This window comes from Punica granatum, chromosome 3, assembly GCF_007655135.1.
Source record: "Punica granatum isolate Tunisia-2019 chromosome 3, ASM765513v2, whole genome shotgun sequence".
Lineage (NCBI taxonomy): Eukaryota > Viridiplantae > Streptophyta > Magnoliopsida > Myrtales > Lythraceae > Punica > Punica granatum.
In genome coordinates, this window is record NC_045129.1 from 9,630,247 (window position 1) to 9,645,811 (window position 15,565).

General features: G+C 39.0%; 2 protein-coding genes and 1 pseudogene across 2 annotated transcripts; 2 read left to right on the top strand and 1 right to left on the bottom strand.

Moving 5' to 3' along the window:
- Positions 1–4,842: 4,842 nt before the first annotated feature.
- On the bottom strand, positions 4,843–5,351 carry LOC116200356. Its single transcript, XM_031531208.1, has 2 exons — positions 5,169–5,351; positions 4,843–5,076 (listed from the first exon to the last, which is right to left on the bottom strand). Exons 1-2 carry the CDS (start codon positions 5,349–5,351, stop codon positions 4,843–4,845), a joined length of 417 nt encoding a protein of 138 aa, XP_031387068.1.
- A 2,390-nt stretch (positions 5,352–7,741) lies between these two features.
- Positions 7,742–11,092, top strand: LOC116199109 (annotated as a pseudogene).
- An 859-nt stretch (positions 11,093–11,951) lies between these two features.
- On the top strand, positions 11,952–15,330 carry LOC116201560 (isoflavone 2'-hydroxylase-like). The gene is made up of 3 exons (XM_031532824.1): positions 11,952–12,714; positions 12,808–13,031; positions 14,482–15,330. Exons 1-3 carry the CDS (start codon positions 12,048–12,050, stop codon positions 15,106–15,108), a joined length of 1,518 nt encoding a protein of 505 aa, XP_031388684.1. The 5' UTR covers positions 11,952–12,047; the 3' UTR covers positions 15,109–15,330.
- The last annotated feature ends 235 nt before the right edge of the window (positions 15,331–15,565 follow it).

Below are 15,565 nucleotides of genomic sequence, written 5' to 3' on the forward strand. Positions count from 1 at the left end.
TTCTGACGAACTGGGTAATCAATTTCGTGTGTCCTTTCTGTTTTTCGTTCATATTGTCTTCCACTATCGTATATTAAGCGCAACAATTGGTATCAGAGCTCGGGTTTGAATCTGGAGCAATCTACGATGGACGGAGGAAAATCGGTGATCGAAAAGTTCGATGGATCGGATTACGGGTTTTGGAGGATGCAGATTGAAGATTATCTTTACAGTAAAGATTTGTGGCAACCTTTAGAGAATAAGCCGATCGGGATGACAAACGCGGAATGGAACGTGTTGGATAGGAAGGCGATGAGTGTGATTCGTTTGTCGTTGTCGCGGAACATGGCGTTTCATACAGCGAAGGAGAAAACCACCAAAGGTATACTGCAGGTTTTAGCCAATATGTACGAAAAGCCATCAACGGCGAACAAGGTTCATCTGATGCGACAGCTGTTTAACCTAAAGATATCGGAAAGTACTATTATTGCCGAACATCTAAATGAGTTTAATTTGATAACGGCTCAATTGACCTCAGTCGATATTGATTTTGATGATGAAGTAAGAGCCCTAATTTTATTGTCGTCTCTACCAGAAAGTTGGAGCGGAACGGTTACAACTGTTAGTGCTTCAGCGAGGAAGGAGAAATTAAAGTTTGACGAAGTTCGAGATCTGATAGTTAATGAAGAAATTCACAGAAGAGAATCAGGAAAAACTTCGGGATCAGCTTTGAGTATAGAAAATAGAGGCAGATCAGAATCAGGGAATTCGAATCGAGGCAGATCAAAATCGAGAAATAAATATAAGTCAGGAAAAGACAAAAGTTCAATTGAGTGCTGGAATTGTAAGAAACGTGGTCATTACAAGAATCAGTGTAAGGCATCGAGAAAGGAAAGGAAAGACGACAACTCAGCAAACGTGGCAACCGAGGAGATTAGTGACGCATTGATCTTGAGTGTCAGCAGTCCGTTAGAATCGTGGGTTTTGGATTCTGGAGCATCGTTTCATTCCTGCCCTAATGCCGATATAATGGAGAATTGTACTTCTGGTAATTTTAGTAAGGTTTATCTTGCTGATGATGAGCTTTTGGAGATTGCAGGGAAGGGAGATGTTCGGATTAAAACACCGAATGGACTCATATGGCAGTTGCGTAGTGTGCGACACATTCCTGGTTTGAAGAGGAATCTAATTTCTGTAGGGTAGTTGGATGACGAGGGTTATGACCTATCCTTTGGCTCTAGTTCTTGAAAAATAATCAAAGGGGCCATGGTGGTGGCTCGAGGTAAGAAGGAGGGTACATTGTACATGACCGTGAATAGCCATGATAGCATTGCACTTGCCAGTGCAAACAACGATGCAGAATTGTGGCATTGCAGGCTTGGCCACATGAGTGAGAAAGGGATGAAACAGTTATGTTCAAAGGGCAAACTACCAAGTCTAAAAACAGTTGAGCTTGGATTATACGAGGATTGTGTATTCGAGAAGCAGAAAAGAGTTAGTTTTTCGAAAGCTGGTAGAACTTTGAAGGAGTAGAAGTTGGAGCTGGTACATAGTGACTTATGGGGACCAGCACCGGTCACATCTCTTGGTGGCACATCATATTACATGACCTTCATTGATGACTCCACGAGGAAGGTATGTGTTTATTTTCTTAAACGTAAATCTAACGCTTTTGATGCTTTCAGAAAGTGGAAAGCTTTGGTAGAAAATGAAACAGGCCTAAAGGTGAAGTGTTTGAGATCTGATAATGGTGGATAATATGAGCTCGATGAGTTCAAAGAGTACTGTGCTGTGGATGATATTCGCATGGAGAAAACTGTTAGAGGGACCCCTCAACAGAACGAGGTTGCAGAACGAATGAACATAACCTTGAATGAACGTGCTAGGTGCATGCGATTGAAGTGTGGGTTACCGAAGACATTTTGAGCAGATGCAGTTAACACTGTTGCTTTCTTAATTAATAGAGGACTATCAGTTCCTTTGGATAACGGCATACTAGAGGAGGCTTGGAGTGGTAAAGAGGTAAATCAGTCATTTCTTAAAGTATTTGGTTGTGTTTCGTATGTTCATGTTGATGCCACTGCTAGAAGTAAACTGGATGCAAAATCTGTGAAATGTACTTTCATTGGATATGGCGGTGATGAATTTGGTTATAGAGTTTGGGATGATCAGAATCGGAAAATAATTTGAAGTCGATATGTCATTTTTAATGAGCATGTCTTGTACAAAGACAGGTCGGGTGCACCAGACATTGATAATGCAGGTACTCAGGTTAAAAGCCCTCAGTTTGTTGAATTGGATATTTCAAACTCACGTGTTAGCAAAATTCAGAATGACTAGGAGGTTGTTGAGGCAGAACCAAGTACGCTAGTAGTTCCGTTGAGGAGATCAGAAAGACAACATCACGCACCAGAAAGGTACTCGCCCTCTTTACACTATCTTTTGTTGACTGATAGTGGTGAGCCAGAATGTTATGTTGAGACTATGCAGAGTGAGCACTCGAGTAAGTGGGAGCTTGCAATAGAAGATGAAATGAATTCTTTAATGTCCAATAGCACTTGGGAACTAGTTCAGCTTCCAAAGGGTAAGAAAGCATTGCATAACAAGTGGGTTTACAGAATTAAAGAAGAGGCAAATGGAAGCAAGCGTTACAAGGCAAAGTTGGTTGTGAAGGGTTTTCAGCAGAAACAAGGTATTGATTATACAAATATATTCTCTCATGTCGTGAAGCTAACTACTATTAGATTAGTTTTGAGCATAGTTGCTGCAGAGAATTTATTGTTAGAGCAGATGGATGTAAAAACAGCCTTTCTTCATGGTGGTCTTAACGAAGACATTTATATGAAGCAACCGGAAGGATACTTGTCCGAAAGTAGCAGTGAGCTTGTGTGTAAGCTACAAAAAAGTTTGTATGGTTTGAAACAAGCCCCGAGACAGTGGTATATGAAGTTTGATGGGTTCATGCATGGGATCGAGTTTGTCAGATGCAATGCTGATCATTGCTGCTACTTCAAGAGGTTTGACAATAGCTTTATTATTTTGCTATTATATGTTGATGATATGTTGATAGGAGGCTCTTGTGCTCAAGAGGTGAATAAGTTGAAGAAGCAATTGTCCAAACAGTTTGAAATGAAGGATCTTGGAGAGGCTAAACAAATCCTAGGTATGAGGATTAATCGAGATAAAGTGGCAGGAAAGCTGTTCCTTTTACAGGCTGAATACATTGAAAAAGTTTTGAAGAGATTCCGTATGGATGAAGCAAAGCCAATAAGTACTCCTATGGGCAGCCATTTTAAGCTATCAAAAAGGGATTCATCTAAAAGTGATTCAGAGCGTGCTCATATGGAGAAAACTCCCTATGCTTCAGCAGTTGGGAGTATTATGTATGCTATGGTTTGTATTAGACCAGATATTGCGCATGCAGTGGGAGTTGTGAGCAGATATATGAGTAATCCGGGTAAGCAGCATTGGGAAGCAGTAAAGTGGATCTTCAGATACTTGCGAGGTACCACAGAGAGGGCTCTATGTTTCGAAGGCAAGAACATGGTTTTGAATGGTAATATTGATGCTGACTTGGCAGGTGATCTTGATAAAAGAAAGAGTACTACCGGGTACGTGTTTACTTTTAGTGGTACATCGGTTTCTTGGGCTTCTAAGTTGCAGAAGACAGTAGTTTTGTCTACTACAGAAGCGGAGTATATAACAGTGACAGAGGCTAGTAAAGAAATGATATGGCTGCAGAATTTCTTGTGTGAACTGAGGAAAGAGCAGAAGAACAGTATTCTTTATAGCGACAGTCAGAGCGCTATTTTCTTAGCTAAGAATCCAGCTTTTTATTCGAGAACGAAGCACATTGAGTTGAAGTATCATTACATTCGACATCTCTTGGAAAAGAAGGCTTTGCAACTAATGAAGATTCGTGGAAGCGAGAATCCTGCTGACATGTTAACTAAGGCTGTGACCTTAGAGAAGTTGAAGCTATGCATGGCTTCAACTGGCCTTGGAACTTGAGGAGTTCGAAGACTAGCGCCGCCGTCATTTTATGGGTTATTTGTTGATTGTGAAGATGAAGAGATAATTACATTCGTGTTCAGTCTCGAAGTGGGAGATTGTTGAGTTATGGAGCCTGAAATACTGTGATTCCAGATTGAGAGCGGCGATCCAACATTGGTGATGTAATTAGGGTTTGTTCCCTTTATAAGTAGCAGCTTATATCTCTTGTAACCTTAACTCAAAATAGTAGAATACCTGGCTTGGCGGCGCCCCCAGATGTAGTTAGAATTTCTGACGAACTGGATAATCAATTTCGTGTGTCCTTTCTGTTTTTCATTCATATTGTCTTCCACTATCGTATATTAGGCGCAACAGTCACTAGTCATGTGGTTTGTGCAACCACTATCCACGAGCCAACTGGTACCTGCAGTGCTTGAAAAATAACAGGGCAACAAACAAATGATCTACTTCTTATGCTGCTTGAGCTTCATTTTGTTGCTATGTGTACTTCTCCTTGCAGAATTTGTCAATATGGCCCATTTTGTGACATTTTCTGCATTTCACATTTGGTCTTCTCCTGCATTTGTAGTGGGGATGATCTGTTTTCCCACAGTGCTTGCAAGGGACCTGCTTTCCCTTCTTGCTTTGATCTTGAGTACTAGAACCATCTGATCTTGCTACTGCTTTGAAACCTTCACCATCTCCCTTTTATTGGTTCTATTTCTTCCCTTTACCTGTTGCATTCAATTGCAATTTGGCCTGTAATGCCCCTTCTATAGGCTCTCCTCTCCTTATCATCCTTCTTTGCTCTTATGCCTCTAATGCACTAAGCAGTTCTGCTACTGTTATTTCTGACAAATCCTTTGTATTTTAGAGAGAAGCTATAGTAGCCTCAAACTTCTCAGGGAGAGAAATCGATATCTTTTGCATAATTCTTTCACCCTTTAGATCCGTCCCAAGCGCCCTTGTCTTGTTGACTATATCAATCAGCCTATCTGCATACTCCTTTATAGTTTTTGTCTCATCCATTTGCTGCCTCTCAAACTCTCTTAAGAAGTTTAGCACTTCCATTCCTCTCACTTTCTCATGTCCTTCATATTTAGACTTAAGAAAGTCCCAAATAGCTTTAGCTTATCCATACCTCATTATCCTTGTGAATATTGTTGGGGGGATTGCTGCAAAAGATAGGACTTTGCCTTGGCCTTCCCGGTTGTCCTCTCTTTGTGGTATTTGATCTGATTCATGGTCGGGTTCTCAGGAAGTGGAGCCACCTCATAGTCATTCTCCTTTGCTTCCCATAGATCACACCCTTCCATGTAAGCAGCCATCTTCACTGCCCATGCTTGATAGTTCTCTCCATCAAACACAGGTGGCGCCATACTAAGGAAACTGCTTGAACCTGGTTCCATCTTATCCTAACCTTCAATGGATGCAATGACTCTCGATCAAGCAACTCACAGCCCCTTATGATCAATTGCAACTCTGGTACCACCGTTAAATCCTTTTAAGCTTAGCATTGTCAGTTCTTTAGGGCTCAGAACAAACGTAATCCTCACAGTAAATCAACAGAACTCAGTTAAGGAGAGAAAATGAGTGTAGATGAGCGAAAAGGAAAAATGACTTCTACTTTCATTCATACAAAATGTTTTAGTTGCCTACCCAAAAGACACCAGTTGAAACTTAAACAGAGCAAGATAATAACTTCAACTAACGTGCAGAAACAAAACAACTAAACAAATGCTAACAGATTCCTCAAAACCAACAATTTAGGAAAGCAAACAATTACTGACACGACTAACAAATCAACTGATACGGCTAGAATAATGCAGCAAATCTGATGCACTTCATCTAACGTAGCTCCAACACCCCTCGATTCTTGTAAATCCCCTTGCAAATTTTTGCTTGAGAGGAACTGATTGCTTCCCTCAATAAGAGAGCATGATATATATCGTTAGTAGAGTCTATCATAGTAGTAGTTGGAAGTAGCGAGAAGCTCCGATCCACAGGCTAAGGAAATTAAACAAATCGCTCTTGGGCTGGTACTGGATAGGGAGGACAAGGTGACCTGGCTCCTGGCAAAGATAGGCATATACAATATTCAGAATGGGTTTGAATGTTTCAAACCAAGAAAGCCAGTTTCCATGGAGGAAAGCTGTTTGATTTGTTAGACACATTCTGAGATCATCTTTCATCTGTTGGCTTAATATATTGGATCGGCTTAGTACCAAAGACATTCTATTTGGCAAAGTCTATTATGAGTTTACTAGCTTTGACTATTGAGTTTTGTGGCTGTGATGTGAAACCAGAGATAATCCGTTTCTTGCCTGTAGAGTTACACATTCTATTTGGTAAAGCCTATTATGCAGACTTGGGATCACGCAACAGAATCCAAATTGGCAGGCTGAGATGGCTTCGATAACAGCTCTGAAGGAAAGGAAACTCGATGTTATCAGACAAAAATTAGCTTTGTATATATATATATATATATATACATGTGTAGGGTCCAGCTGGAAAGGAGCAAAAGGGTCTTCAAGCGAGAAGTTTCTCTTGTTAATTACATAGTTAGTGGTATAGTTGATACTATTAGATTGAGACCTCAGACTTTCAGGGATTTAAATTTTGTTTTTCTTTGTTGATTTTGATAGCACTCTCTTGGAAGGGTGGCTTGTCAATTTAAAATAATGAGGTACTATTATTCATATGTTACGCAAAAATTGTAAGAAATCTATTGCCAGAAGCTAAGAGGAGAGGAGCACAACCAAGAAGTTAAACCCACACAGTATTAGAAAAGGTATATCTTGTAATGTGCGTTGGAGGGTATCCTATCCTGCAATAATATAAGAGCCATCTCCATTTTCGATATATTGTCTCCTGATATTGTACTTATTGTTCTTCTTTTAATAAGTGGTAAAACTTCATTAAATATCAAAATATATAATCTATAACATAATATATACTAACAAGGATTAGTTCAAGCGGTTCGACTCTTACTCCCCTTAACCAAGGTCTCGAGATTCAAGTCTTGTGAATGGAAAAAAATTCTCGATTGAGAGAGATTTACCTTTCAGAGGGCCGACCCGACTCGACTGGATTAATAAAAAAGCACTGGACTTTCGGATACCAAGGTTCACACTGAAAAAAATATCAAAATATACAGGTTATTCCTAACCCAAATAACTCCCTATTTATATATGCAATATAAAATTATTTTTTTTGTCCCTTTATTTTTGCATATAATATAATAATTTAAAATTAAAATTTTTTAATACCTTACTAGTTCTTTCAATGAACCATAAAAGTCTTCGTCGAACTTGTCAAGTAATTAATAACATTTATGTAAATCACTTATAATTAATTCAGCATATCGATTTCAATAAATGTCAACACCTTAGGCTTACCCTATATATACATACATACATGCATGCATGCATGCATGCATACATACATACATATGACATCTTCAAATATCACATTTTTTTTTATTAAATGATGGGCAAATCTAGCACGTGAAATAATAAGTGGTTCATTTTATGTCTACTTTGCCCCTACTTTATCCCTAATCGAACTACTTGTAGATGAAGTACGCCATGGATGGTCATTGGTCAACATCAGTTGGTTTGAGGTATCGACGCTTGTTCTTTTTAAATAAAATCTCGAGTTCATGTCCTGTGAATTAAAAAATATATACGATTGAGAGAGCATCACTTCATAGTAGACCGACCCGCTTGAATTTGATTAGTTAGAGTCGTTGAATTTTCAAATCATAGATGATTTAGACAATGGGGAAAAGAAAGAAAAAGTATGCCCTGGATTCAACCAGGATAATTCTAGATATAAACCCAATCCGATGTCCAGTAGCAGCAACATGGTGATCATCCTTAACCAAGGCAAACACGGCCATGGAACAAAACGTTTTTTCCATTTTCCTTTGCATTCTCCTTCCGTTCCTTGCCGCCAAGCTATTGCTTCAATCAAGATCATCAAAGAAGTTTCCTCCTAGCCCTCCTTCTCTTCCTTTCATAGGCCATCTCCACCACTTGAAGAAGCCCCTCCATAGAACTTTCCTCAATCTCTCTCAAAGATATGGACCAATCATGTCCTTGCGGCTCGGGTCGCGCCCAGTTGTCATCGTCTCATCCTTGTCGGCCGCCGAGGAGTGCTTCACCAAAAACGATACCGTACTTGCGAACCGTGTAAAGCTTCTGGCAGGCAAACACCTTGCCTACAACTGCACGACCATCCCCACCTGAGACGCATCGGGGCGATCGAGATCTTCTCATCACATCGCCTCAACATCTTCTCGGAGCTAAGGAAGGATGAGATCAATAGGCTCCTATGGAAATTGTCACGTAATGCTGCTGGTGATTTTTCCACAGTGGAGGTGGGGTCTCTATTCGTGGATTTAACATTCAATGTCTTGATGAGGATGATAGCTGGGAAGAGGTACTACGGGGAGGATGCACCTGATGTCGAAGAAGCAAGGCAGTTCCGGGAAATGATAAGAGAGCTTACTAAGTATGCATCAACATCGTATCCAGGTGATTAGTAAGTCAAGATAGATGGTCCTATAATACTCGATGCGATTAATCTGCAGCAGGGAACAGTTCTTCCCATCTTTTGTATTTGTGCAGGTGATTTCTTGCCTATATTGAGATGGATCGACTACCAGAGGTACTGGAAAAGGTTGGTAAGGCTTGGAGAGAAGGCTGATAAGTTCTTGCAATGCTTGGTCGATGAAAGTCGAACAAGGAAATCTTCCTTCGGAAGCACAAACTCCATGATTGATCATTTGCTTTCCTTGCAAGAATCAGAACCGGAGTGCTATAGTGATCAAATGATCAAAGGACTCATACTGGTACGAAAATTGGTTGCCATATGCCTAATTTCACTCCGGACCTTTTCCTTGTGTTTGTAGCTCTTGGCGAAGCAATTTATTATAATAATAATAATAATAATAATTCCAATATTCATCAAGACATATGCTTCCATTTAAGATCATTATCTTTTTTAGGCCAGGGTTTAAGATTGTTAATTCGATACATTTAGCTGACTCATTTAATCGATGAAACTATTTTAATTGAGTGCTAAAAGTATGCTGCTTAGTTATACAAGAATAGCATAGCATCTCAGTTAAGTCTAAAGTAATTTTTTATATTAAGTATATTTTAGTTTACTTGATTCATTCTTTAATTAGTTTTAGAATTATTTATGATGCAAATCTAATAATTTAGTTACTTAATATATACTAATTTGAGCAAAGACTAACTCAATTTATTATGGTCATGATTATCCTAGTAGTTAGACTAAACGAAGGACCAAACAAAAGAAGTTTATGTTATCTTAAATGTCTATAAGCTAGTGTCCTTCATTAAGAGGAACAACATGTCACTTCACCTACTACGTCGATTAGGATGAACAAATTCTTGTAATGCCCCAACGAATTATGACTGAGAGCGTGATGGATAGCATCATTGATATTAATTTTTCTATAGTGATCGAATAAGGCCAAAGATTGCATGCTCATTCGGACGGGACCTGTTCATGCAGAGAAGACTATAATAAGAGTCATATATACATCTTCTTACCTTTCTTATAAAACCTCCCAACAAAAAAAAAAAAAAAGAGTCTGTGTTATGAAATGCAACTACTTTGGACGCTATCATGAGTTACCTTGAGACTTCAATTATTTGAAAGGAACCATTTTCAAGACATTTTCAAATGTGCTTTGCAACTGTGTCAAACCAGACAACAACTATTTAGGTTCGATTCTCGTGGTAAGATTATATGTGTTTTATTAGTTATTTTTTTCAATAATAAAGGAGGTCCATGTGTCTACCATAAGAATAAGAAATAAAGCTAAATAAAGGGCACATAATTCCAACTATTGAGGACCCTTGACTTCTGGTCGACATTGTGTGCTATTAATATTAGAATATCTATTTCCTTATATTAGACTTATAAACCACCCTTGTAATTGAAAACAAAAAAGAATTATGCGCTAAAAAAGGAATTCTAGTTCAATTGCATTGCTCTTGGTTTGAGATCAATGGATCCTGATGAGTTCGATTCTCACTAATGAAACACTCTGAGCCCTTTTATGACCCATTTCTCTATTATCTTTTACGTTCGTGAGCCTTGTTTATAGACAAAAATAATAATAGTAATGAAGAGAGTTATGAGCTATTAATTTAGTGGTCATCATTTGCTCAAATTATTGCTGTTAACTTGCAAACTCTTCTACTTGCCGGAACTAATACATCATCAGTTACTCTAGAGTGGGTGTTCGCAAATCTGATCAAGTTCCCGAGGGTGTTGAAAAAGGCTAGGGCAGAGATCGACTCGCAAGTCGGCCAGGATCATCTGATCGATGAGACGGATCTCCCTAAACTTCACTATCTCCAGTGTATCATCTATGAGACGTTTCGATTGTACACTCCGGTCCCTCTCCTGCTTCCGCACTTGTCGTCGGAGGACTGCACGATAGAAGGGTACCACGTGCCAGCTAACACCATTGTAATGGTCAATGCATGGGCTATACACTGAGATCCCAAACGGTGGCAAGACCCTTCGAGCTTCGTGCCCAAGAGGTTCAAAGGTGAAGGAAATGATGACAGGCATAAGCTGATATTGCCGTTTGGGATGGGAAGGAGAGCTTGCCCCGGCGCTCCCCTGGCCCATCGTCTGATAGGTCTGACTATGGGAGCGTTAATTTAGTGTTTCGACTGGGACAAGGACACCAACTAAGAACTTGACATGATGGAGAAAGACGGGCTTACCATGCCAAAAGCGGAGCTACTTAGAGCAATGTGCAAAGCACGTCACGTCATGAGAAAATCGTCGATGAATCTTCGGCTACTTTCTAGTACTCGGTCATGCTATCCCAACCTTATATAATAAACAGATCACTCTTATAGTTGTGATCACCATTAAAAAAAAAAAAGCAATAGTTGCGTAGTAGTTTTACTCATTTGTGCTTATAATTCTTTTTTTTTTTTGGGTGAATATTTGTGCTTATAAATTTCATGAGTACCTATTGTACATGTAATTTGGTCCTTGACGGGCGAACAAAATACCCATATGTGTATATCATGTGTATATTACAACAACCTATGAACCATTCTCATCCCACCAAGTCTGATGTCTCCATCTTTTCTAGAAAACACGTTTCTCTCAGTCCCTTTTGTCAATCTCCCTATTCGAGAAAATCTATGATTGAGAAAATTTTATTCTCTAATGAACCGATCTCGCTCAAATTAATTAATTAGATCCGTTGAATTTCTAAATATTAGGTGGTACACACAAAAAAAATGTTTATTATACTAAAATTATGTAAAAATATTAAAAGAGAAAGAGAAAGGAATTCCCATTAATAATCGGACCTGTTGAACTTTAAAATATCATATGCACACGAGCAAAAATTTATATAACTTTTTGGATAAAAGAAAGTTTATATAATAAAATAAAATAAAATATTGATAAATTTCCTTTTTTTGTGATAAAAAAGAGGAGGGGAAGTCCCGGCTAGTGGAGTAACCCACCTACTCGCCCAGTGAATTGGATGTACGAGCATTAGATATCAAGATACGATGGGATGATAATAAGATGAGATAAAATAATAATAATATCTGTCCTTCATCCTTCTTTTGCATAGAAAATTTAATTAATCAAAATTTTTGATACCGCACTAATTGTTTCAATGAATCCTAGAAGTCTTCGTCAAGCTTGTCCACTAATCATGTGCATGCGAATCAGGCAAATCTATCGCGTGAAATAGTTTTTTTTTCCTATTTTGCCCTTTCTTGTAGATAAAAGTATGCCATGAATGGCCAATGCAGATTGATTCAGTAATTCGATACTTATTCTCTTTAAATAAAATCGCAATATACAAATCTTGTGAATGAAAAAAAAATTCTATGTGAAAGAAATGTATCTCTTAATAAATTGATCTAATTTCAATAAGACTAAATTGGGATATGTCGAGTTTACAAATATTCAACCGGAATAACCCTATAAATCCAGTTTGAGGTCCAGTAGAAGCCACACAGTGAATATCATTAACTAAGGCAAACATAACCATGGAACAAAACCTTCTTTCCGTTTTCCTTTGCATGCTATTCCTTTTCCTCGCTGCCAAGCTATTGCTTCAATCAAGATCATCAAAGAGGTTTCCTCCTAGCCCTCCTTCTCTTCCTTTCATAGGCCATCTCCACCACTTGAAGAAACCCCTCCATAGAACTTTCCTCTGTCTCTCGCAAAGTCATGGACCGATCATGTACTTGCAGCTTGGGTCGCGCCCAGTTGTCATCGTCTCATCCTTCTCGGCCGCAGAGGAGTGCTTCACCAAAAACGACATCGTACTTGCGAACCGTGCAAAGTTTCTGACAGGCAAACACCTTTCCTACAACTGCACGACCATCCCCACCTCTTCCTACGGTGACCACTGGAGGAACCTGAGACGCATTGGGGCGATCGAGATCTTCTCATCACATCGCCTCAACATCTTCTCGGAGCTAAGGAAGGATGAGATCAATAGGCTTCTATGGAAATTGTCACGTAACGCTGCTGGTGATTTTGCCACAGTGGAGGTGCGGTCTCTATTCGTGGATTTAACATTCAATGTCATGATGAGGATGATAGCTGGGAAGAGGTACTATGGGGAGGATGCACCTGATGTCGAAGAAGTAAGGCAGTTCCGGGAAATGATAAGAGAGCTTACTAAGTATACATCGACATCATATCCAGGTGATTAGTAAGTCAAGATAGATGGTCCAATAATACTTGACGTGATTAATCTGCAGCAGGGAACAGTTCTTCCCATCTTTTGTATTTGCGCAGGTGATTTCTTGCCTATATTGAGATGGATCGATTACCAGGGGTACCGAAAAAGGTTGGTAAGGCTTGGAGAGAAGGCCGATAAGTTCTTGCAAGGCTTGGTCGATGAAAGTCGAGCAAGGAAAGCTTCCTTCGGAAGTACAAACTCCATGATTGATCATTTGCTCTCCTTGCAAGAATCGGAACCGGAGTGCTATAGTGATCAAATGATCAAAGGACTTATACTGGTACGAAAATCAATTGCCGCATGCCTAATTACTCTCCGGACCTTTTCCTTGTGTTTGTAGCTCTTGGCGAAGCAATTTATAATAATGACAATAATAATAATAATAATAATAATAATAATAATAATAATAATTCATTATGATCTTTTTGTTTTCTTTTGCCAGGATTAATAGTTAATTTGTTATATGTATCTGACCCATTTGATTGATGAAACTAGCTATCTTAGTGAGGGTTAAAATTAGACGCTGCCTAGTTATCTAATAATATAGTATAGAGCATCCCGATTAATTAAAAAGTAATTTTTTTCCTGTCAAGTTAATTTTAATTTACTTAATTCATTCTTTGGTTTTAAAATTATTAATGATGAATATCTAATCTAATAATTTTTAACAACTCCATGTATAATAAATCTGAGCAAAGACTAACTCAATTTTTTATGGTCATGATTATCCCAGTACTTAGACCAAATGAAAGAAGGTTATATTGTTTATGTTTTCTTAAATGTGTAGCTAAAACCTATAAAGTCCTTCATTAAAGAGGGAAAACATGTCATTTCACCTACTACCTTTGAATTAGCACATTGTCTTCATCTCCCTACGGTTCCTTTAGCAAGAACAAATAAATTCAAGTCATGCCCAAACAAATTATAGACAAGAGTGTGACGGATTACTTACCAAACCCCACCCCCACCCCCACCCCCCCCCCCCCCCCCCCCCCCCCCCCCCCCCCCCCCCCACACACACACACACACACACACGGGAAAAAAAAAAAAACCGAGAGTGTGATGGATTGCTTCATTAATATTGATTTTTCTTTAGTGAATTATAAGGCCTAACATTAAATTCTCATTTGGACAGGACTTGCTCATTCGAACAGAACTTGCTCATTCGAACAGGACTAATAAGAATCAAACGCCTCGTTGCCTTTCTTATAAAACCAATAATAATAATAACAAACAAAAAAAGAAAGAAAGAGTCTGCTATAAAATGCAATTACTTTGGACTCTATCATGAGTTTCCTTCGGTCCTCAATTATTTGAACGGAACCATTTTCAAGACATTTTCGACATGTGTTTTGCAACTAAGTTAAACCAGACAACAAGTATTTATGGATCTTAACCTCATCATTATTTTCTTTTGACTAAAGAGAATTATGCACTGACACATATGCTCTCATCTGATAATTAATAGGTTTCAAATTTGATCCTCCTGGTAAAATTACTTATGCTTTTTATCAGCTATTAGGTTAAGAATTTTATTTCATTATATTAGATTCATGGGCCTCACTTGTGATCGAAAAAAATAAGAGAGAATTATGCACTAGAAAAGTAGTTTGCATTGCTCTCGTACCTCTTTACGCCCCCTTTCTCCATCATCTTTACGTTTTTTAGAGAGTTATGAGCTATGAATTTAGTGGTCATCGTGTACTCAAATTATTGCTATTAACTTGCAGACTCTTTTACTTGCTGGAACTGATACATCATCAGTTACTCTAGAGTGGTTGTTGGCGAATCTGGTCAAGTTCCCGAGTGTGTTGAAAAAGGCTAGGGCAGAGATCGACTCGCAAGTTGGCCAGGATCGCTTGATCGATGAGACAGATCTCCCAGAACTTCACTACCTCCAGTGTATCATCTATGAGACATTGCGGCTGTACACTACGGTTCCTCTCCTGCTCCCGCACTTCTCGTCAGAGGACTGTACCATAGGAGGTTACCACGTGCCCGCTCACACCATAGTAATTGTCAATGCATGGGCTATACACCGAGATCCCGAACAGTGGCAAGACCCCACGAGCTTTGTGCCCGAGAGGTTCGAAGGCACAGGAAATGATGAAAGGCATAAGCTGATACTGCCGTTTGGGATGGGAAGGAGAGCTTGCCCCGGCGCTCTGCTGGCCCATCGTCTGATAGGTCTGACTATGGGAGTGTTGATTCAGTGCTTCGACTGGGACACCGAAGAAGAACTCGACATGATGGAGAAAGAAAATGTCACCATGCCGAAAGCGGAGCCACTTAGAGCAATGTGCAAAGCACGTCACATCATGAGAAAAATCGTCAATGAATCTTCGGCTACTTCCTAGAACTTGATAATCTATCTCGACCTTGTATAATAAACATATCACTCCTATAGTGATGATCATCATAGAAGATACATTTGGGTAAAAAAAACAAGAGTTGATGTGGTGGTTAAAAGAGGTGGGGACCAGTTTGTTTCTCAAATGAACTAGATAAATCTTGTTGAATAGTATGCCTACTTATTCGTGCTTACAATATTTATTCAACTACGTACCTTGTACATATAATTTGGTCCTTGATTTATTTATTTATTGTTTATTTTTCTGATTGGAATCACGTCTTGGTTCTTTCAACTGCAGGATTAATTGTCATTGTCCTGCAAATCTCTTTTACAGAAGAACAGACTTTTTCAATACCTCTCACAAACATGGATAGTCGGAGGATTTGGATCGAGGGAGACGTGATCTTTTGGAAGATGAATAGGAATACAAATTTTTCGAATTAAGGGGCGAGGGGATTCAT